General features: G+C 35.5%; 1 protein-coding gene across 1 annotated transcript in view; it reads left to right on the top strand.

Annotated features, from left to right (window-relative positions):
- LOC108512568 (testis-expressed sequence 11 protein-like) overlaps nucleotides 1–7904 on the top strand; it is a gene marked incomplete at both ends in the record, with an annotated part of 69830 nt that overhangs the window by 3568 nt on the left and 58358 nt on the right. Inside the window, one exon of the mRNA XM_017847850.1 lies at nucleotides 5369–5506. Coding sequence (XP_017703339.1) covers nucleotides 5369–5506 — 138 coding nt within the window. The remainder of the gene's footprint in view (nucleotides 1–5368; nucleotides 5507–7904) is intronic.

Genomic DNA, 7904 nt, shown 5'->3' with positions numbered 1-7904 from the left:
AAAGGGGGAGAGGGAGGGAGGGAAGGAAGGAAGGAAAGGGGGAGGGAGGGAAGGAAGGAAGGAAGGAAGGAAGGAAGGTAGGTTGGTTTCCAGGGGCTGGGAGGAGGGGAAAATGTGGAGTTGTTTAATGAGTATAGAGTTTCAGTTTTAGTAGATGGAAAAGTTCTGGAGATTGGTTGCAGATTAGTCAATTTTATGTTATGTGTTTTTTACCATAATAAAATATGTTTTAAAAAATGAAAGCAAAATAATCTTCCAGACATTTAAAAGCTGAAATAACTAATCACTCAAAGGTCTACATTACAAGGAAGTCCTCTGAGCAGAAGGAAACTTACACCAGATGGAAATATGAATCTATACAAATGAATAAAGAATACCAGAAATGGTATTATATGAGTAATAGATAAGATTTTTTCTTATTATTACAATCTCTTTAAAAGATAGTTTATTGCTTAAACAAAAGTAATAACATTGTATTCTGCAGTTTATAACCTGTAAAAATAAGATGCATGAAAAGAACATATAGGCCAAGAAGAGAGAAATGGAAGTATACCGTAAGTGAGGTGGTGTAACATCACTTGAAGATAGATGATGATAAGTTAAACATATATACTATGTACCCTAAAACAACCATTAAAATAGCAAAATAAAGAGTTTTTTTAAATAAGATAAAATCAAATCATAAAAGTATTCAAATAATCTAAAATAAGGCAGAAAAAGGAAGGAGTGATCAAAAAAGATGGCACAAATAGAAGACAAATAGCAAGATGATAGATTTACATCTAAGCATATTAAAAAAAAAACCACATTAAGTGAAAATTACCTCAAGACCCCAGTGAAAAGGCAGAGATTGTCAAACTGGATAAAAGAGCAAGACCCAAGTTTATGTACTGCTTAAAAGAAATGTACTTTAAATATAAAGATATGAATTGGTTATAAACAAAACATCAGAAAATATAGAGAGACAAGATTATTCTAAAATTTATATATAAAACAATGGAATGAAAATAGCCAAGACATATTATTAAAAAGTCAAAAAATAATAGATGCTGGCAAGGTTGTAGAGAAAAGGGAACACTTATACACTGTTGGTGGGAGTGTAAATTAGTTCAACCATTGTGGAAAGCAGTATGGCTATTTCTCAAATAACTAAAAGCAGAATTGCCATTCGACCCAGCAATCCCATTACTGGATATATACCCAGAGGAATATAAAGCATTCTATCATAAAGACACATACATGCAAATGTTCGTTGCAGCACTATTCACGATAGCAAAGACATGGACTCAGCCTAAATGCCCATCAGTGACAGACTGAATAAAGAAAATGTGGTACATATACACCACAGAATATTATGCAGCCATAAAAAAGAAAAGATCATGTCTTTTGCAGGAACAACGATGGAGCTGGTAGCTATCGTCCTGAGAAAACTAGGACAGGATCAGAAAGCCAAATAATGCATGTTTTCACTTATAAGTGGGAGCTAAATGATAAGAACTTATGAACACAAAGAAGGAAACAACAGACACTGGTGTCTACTTGAGGGTGGAGGATGGGAGGAGGGAGAGGAGCAGAAAAGATAACTATTGGGTACTGGGCTTAATACCTGGGTGATGTAATAATATGTACAACAAACCCCTGTGACATGTGTTTACCTATGTAACAAACCTTCACATGTACCCCTAAACCTAAAATAAAAATTGTAAAAAGAAAATAGCCAAAACAGTCCTGAGAGAGAATAGAACAGAAAGAATTACCCTATTCAATTTCAACACTTTTAGTATAGCTACAGTGATCTAGACTGTGTGGTATCATTAGAGATCAATGGAACAGAATGGAAAACCAAAAAATAATCCCACACAAATACGCTCAACTGATTTTGAGAAAGCACAAAAGTAATTCAATGGAAAAGATGGTGTTTTCAACTAATGGTGCTGGAGAAATTGGACATTCATAGAAAAAAAAAACCCTTGATCTTAACTTCACACTGTATACAAAAATTAAATACCTTACAAAATTAGATGTAAAATGTGCACCTATAAAACTTCTATAAAATACATAGGAGAAAATCTTCAGGATCTAGGCTAGGCAAAGAATTACTAGACTTGATTCAAAAACATGATGCAAGTAGGGTGCAATGGCACATTCCTATAGTCCCAGCTACTTGGGAGGCTAAGGTGAAGGATTGCTTGAGCCCAGGAGTTTGAAGCCAGCCTGGACAACACAGAGAGACCTGGTTTTTAAAAAAATAAATAAATAAAATTTTAAAACATGATGCATAAAAGGAAAAATTAATAAAGTGGATTTCATGAAAATTAAAAGCTTTTGCTCTGTGAAAGGTCCTGTTCACTCTCAGGTCCTCACCTCCAAGATTGACAAAGAAAGAAGGAACAGCAGTTGTGCCAGAAAGGGCTATGGCCATGTGCAGCCTATTCCTTGCATGAACTGCACCTGATATGTGACTAAAGAGAAGGCTTTTAGGAAGTTTATCATTCAAAATATAGTAGAAAGCCAAGTGTGGTGGCTCATGCATGTAATCCCAGTGCTTTGAGAGGCTGAGGCGGGAGGATTGCTCGAGCCTAGGAGTTTGGGACCAGCCTGGGCAATATAGAGGAACACCATCTCTACAAAAATAAAAAATTTAGCCTGGTGTGGTAGCATGCACCTGTAGTCCCAGCTACTCAGGAGGCTGAGGCAGGAGGATCCTTTGAGCCCAAGAATTTAAGGCTGCAGTGAGCTGTGATCATGTCACTTCACTCCAGCCTGGGTCACAGAGCAAGATCCTGTCTCAAAAACTAAAAACAAAGAAAACAACAGAACATAGTAGAGGCCACAACTATCCGGGACATATCTGAAGCCAGTGTCTGATGTCTATGTGCTTCCGAAGCTGTTTGTGAAGCTACATTACTCCATGAGTTGCACCATTTGCAGCAAGGTAGTCCAGAATCAATCTTGTGAAGCCTGTAAGGACCAAACACCCCAACCCTGATTTAGACCTGTGGGTGCTGGCCACCAACCTCCACCAAAGTCTACATATGGAGCTGAGTCCTTAAGGACTGAGAAAAAGCTATCCTCTAAAGAAAATAAAGCGAAAATTATACTTTAAAAAAAAAAGAGATCCCGTTTAATGGATGAAAAAAGCTACAGACTGGGAGAAAAATTTTCATACCATGTGTACAATAATGGGCTAGTAGCTAAAACGAACTCTCTAAACTCAACACATAAAGAAAACAACTCAAAATTAGCAAGGGATATGAACAGACATTTCACCAAAGAAGGATATGTGCATGACAATGAGCACACACAAAAAAAGATGACTTATGAGTCATTAGGGAAATGCAAATGAAAACCCCAAGGAGATACCAATACATCATTCTTAGAATAACCAAATGGAAAAGATTAACCATACCAAATGCTGATGAAGATGTTGAGGAACTGTAACTTCATGGTGGAAATATAAGATAGTACAAACAGTTTGGAAAATAGTTTGGCAGTTTTCTAAAATGTTAAACTTGCCCCTACCATGTGATCCAGCCATTTCAATCCTATGTATGTACTCAAGAGAAAAGGAATTATTTATCCATACAAAAACTTGCATGTAAAAGCTGATAGCAGCTTTATTTGTAATAGTTAAAAACTGGAAACAGCCAAATGTCCATCAACAAATGAGTGGATAAACAAACTGGTATATCCTTCAGTGAAATACTACTCAGCAATGAAAAGGAATGAACTATTGATAGATGCAATAATGGGGATAAATCTAGAAACTGTTTTGCTGAGTGAAAGGGGCCAGGCAAAAAAGTATTATTACATATTAGATGATTCAATTCTACAAAAGCCTATAAAATAAAAATTAATAGTTATAGAAAGCACATCCATAATTGCTTGGGGGATGAGAGACCAGAATGAGCTGGATTGAGGGATTACAAAGAAAACTTGTTTGTGATGGATGTGTTCACTCCCTTGACTGTGTTGATGGTTTTAGCTATATATATATATATAATTGTACAGTTTAAATATGCATAGCGTTTTGTGTGTCAATTGTACCTCAATAAAACTGTTTTCCAAAAAATGTTATGGTAGGTTTTATAGGAGAAAGATGTGAAGAGAAAAAAGGGAACAAAGTTTGAGAAACAAAGAATTAGACCCAAGAGAAGGAAAGAGAATCCCTTATAAGAGCATGTAGAGACCTAGGCCTTATGGTTAGGCACCGCAAGATAGAATGATACTCGTATTTTCTTTTAGAAAGCCTTTAATTTTTTACTTAATAGGTGAAGAACTACTTCGGAATTCCCATTCTTCTATTGATTATTTTTCTTTCCTCTCATTTTCCAGTCTTGCTGAATAATTTTCTTAAAACATCCACTTCCAACACTGGAGAGGAATGTAGTCTTAGTTCTAATTGACTATTTCTAATATGACATATTTCTAATCTACTATGACTAATGTAATAGTCAAAGACAGTGTTTTACCTATTCAGGACAATTGTTTCTAGTTGAAGAGGGTGTTTTATTCTTTGAAGGTCCTCATGGCTCCTATTCTTAATTGGAAAATATGAAGCTTCTTGATAGGGTACGAGGGAGTGATTTACCTTACCTTGGTTTATAAGCAGTCTCAGTCTTCTTAGATTAAGAAATAATTATCCAGGTTATTTCTATCAGTTTTTCCCTAGCCAGCTTCTTACCATTGAAAATTTTAAAGTTACTCAAGAGAAAAAAGTACTTTTGTATAAAAATACAGCAGAATCAATTACAATAGTAAAAACCCTGCAAATTCACTAACTAGCTAAGCATTAAGAAAATCATTATATATTTGATTAATGTGTATGTATCTTAATAATTGATTACTGTGAAACCGCAAAGTACGTAGCAACCCATAGATTAATATGTACAAAACAAAATTATAATGGAAAGAATAGTAAGCATGAAGTTCTATATAAGCTATGTGACACTAGGTAAATATACAAAAGAATAAGTTAAAATTGAAGCATAGATAAGAATGAAAATAGCTACATAACACAGTTGAATGTATTGGGTGTCTCTTTCTAAATTCTTATCGTTGTTGTTTAATAACTTTTAAAAATGTATTTTAAGTTTTCTGGGGTGGTTCACTACACTCTTAGAGTCTTCATCCTATGCGTGAAATTTCTAATGTGTAGGAAAAGAAAGAATATCGATTGCCACTTTATCTAAAACTTACGTTGACAAAGACTGATAATAAAATGCACTTAGAACCCAGTATAAAGGATATTATGTTTTGGTTGCCTAAAAAAGAAACCAACAGCATCTTTTATTTGTTTCTAGAGGTGACTTGGGAAAGATAGGGTAGCAACATCGCTGTGATTTTGTTGTTTCTTTTTAAACTTTAGGTACAAAATTACACTGATGCTCTACAATGGTACTATTATTCTCTGAGGTTTTATTCACCTGATGAAATGGATCTGGACTTCGCCAAGCTGCAGAGGAACATGGCTTGCTGTTACCTGAATTTGCAACAATTTGATAAGGTCCTTTGATTTATCTATTTTCAGAGGTAGCAAATGTTCTTATGTGCAGTGGCAGAGAGATAGATGCCCTGCTGTGACTTCTTGGCTGTTAGTTTAGGATGTTTGAGAGTTCCCTCATATAGAACAAGGTCAAATTGACATTTTCTTGATTTTCACACTGAAAACATTGAGTGAAACTTCCCAAAGAAAGAGAGACTTTGGAATACCATTAATTCCATTATTTACCCTTTATTTTTCACACCCTATTCTGAAAGGTAATATACCATTGGAACTCCTGAACAAAGTTATCTGCTACTAACCATCTGTAATATTGTCCTTTGCAGCAAACTAAATTTTGAAGTACACATTTTTGTCAAGCATTCATTGAGACCAAATACTTGGATGAAGTGGCCATTCTTTCACTTTCTAGGTTATCTCTTGCCTTTCCAACCACCCTAGAAAATGTTCTTTAACTGATTTCTTATCAGGACAAAATTCTAGAAGGTAAAGAAGATAAAAGCTTGTTTAAAGATAGAAAGTAAATACTTTCCAAAGCAATTAGGACATTTCTTCCTTTGGGTATCATATGGTATGCACATAATGAGGAGTGTTGGCTCTTGGAAGGACAAAAAGCTGGAAAGACAAGTGTGGACCCAAATGAAATATAAAGGTTTTTGTTGCCTTTCAAGTTTTAATGACAGGTCTAACCTTTGTTCACCTAGTTGATTAAGGGTAATGATTCCAGATGTTTTCTTTGAAGGTTTATTTTTGAAGGGTTATTTATCTGAGTTAAATACTTTAGATTTTCTTTCAAGAAAATATTTGCTATTTAGTTTATATGTTATAAATTCACAGCCCTGGAAGAGAACTTGAAATGTTGCTTAATTCATCATAGTGTTGCACAGGCTAGCATTTAACTGTTTCAGAAAATAGTTACCCACAGTTTAAGATCTAAAAGGAAGATGATCATGTAGATTTTGTTACCTAATTCCGCACAGGACAGCACTATTTCAGAAAGGTAGTTGCCTACTGTTTACTTAAAGACCAATAAAGAAGGCAATCACAGAGCTTTTATAACTTCCATGATTTATGACACAGTGAGCCAGGCAGCTTGGGAAGGACCTATATCTGGATGTAGACATGCTAGTTGGGGAATGGTTGCATTTACAGGCCAAGGGAGGATATCTAATCAGCCAGTCAGGAAAGAAAGAACACAGTACCAGACATTGTGCTAGGCTCTGAGGTTACAGAGACGAACAAGGTATAGTTGCCTTCAACTCACCCAAGCAGCTGACATCATGGTGTCCTAATGGGCAGATAAGCAGAGCATGGCAATGAGAGAAATCTAAATGTTGGAAATATTCTCTAAGTCAGGCACACAGGTGGTTGGCATCACATAAATATAACAGCAGGGAACAGGGTTTCAATCACAGAGATTTGGACTCTGAGACAGTACACAAATCTTTGAGGATTGGGAGTGTGTGCAGACATACTAGAAAGAGCAAAGTAGATCTCCAAATCTAAAAGGACCAGGATATGAGGCTGTTTTTAAGAGCATAGCCCCTGCATAGAGCCAAACAGGGAAGCAGTGACCAGAAGAGGAATACAAGTTGACTAGATACAGTTTTCTGAGACTTGAGGCAATGCTACTTACATCTCTTCTAATGTCAAGTTTGGTCCTAGAGCCTAGTATAGGGCTGAGTTTATAATTGGAAATTCAAGTGGTATTAATAGTGAGGTTAGGAAGAATAGGAGAACAGTAAACCAGGCGTATTTTAATGGTGTGTACTCAATATGTAACTGTATCATTTATGGCCAGATTAGTGGTGAAGCCAAAGGATATTTTGATTATGTTCAAGGTAACTTTGTTGATTACTGTCAGTATATTTCTCCATTTCATCCTTCTTGTCTTGAATTTAGCAGACATTGATTGGATACCCTCCATATGCAATGAATATCCTCTTATGCACTAGGACAGACAGAAAGGTGAAAAAAATACACAGTCTATCATATTTTAATAATCCCACCTCACCAGTGTCTGACCTTTGTTAACTTTCATTGTCTTTCTTCACTCCTTCCTTTGAGCTACTTGAGCTTTGTTGGGAAAATTTATGAAACCATGTTTATTGGATCTGCTAAAATTTCATGTTTTTTCAGCTAGGTAGTCAATACTGACTCTTGTTGAGTTTTTATCACATTCCCCACAGTGGTAATTCCAAAACATCTTTTTCTGCCTTAAGCACCCATGCTTTCTCCTTTGTTGCAGCAAAAGACCTTATAGTGTGATTTGCTGAGCTTGTAGCCACTGACATGAACTTCATCAGTTTCTCACCTCTTCACCCATCCTTTCTTTTCTTTTCTTTTCTTTTTTAAATTTTTTTTTTATTTTTATTATACTTTAAGTTCTGGGGTACATGTG

Source organism: Rhinopithecus bieti, unplaced genomic scaffold (genome assembly GCF_001698545.2).
Source record: "Rhinopithecus bieti isolate Rb0 unplaced genomic scaffold, ASM169854v2 scaffold_31047, whole genome shotgun sequence".
Classification (NCBI taxonomy): Eukaryota; Metazoa; Chordata; class Mammalia; order Primates; family Cercopithecidae; genus Rhinopithecus; species Rhinopithecus bieti.
The sequence above is the reverse complement of the archived record's forward strand: the minus strand, read 5'-3'. Positions and strand labels throughout refer to the sequence as shown.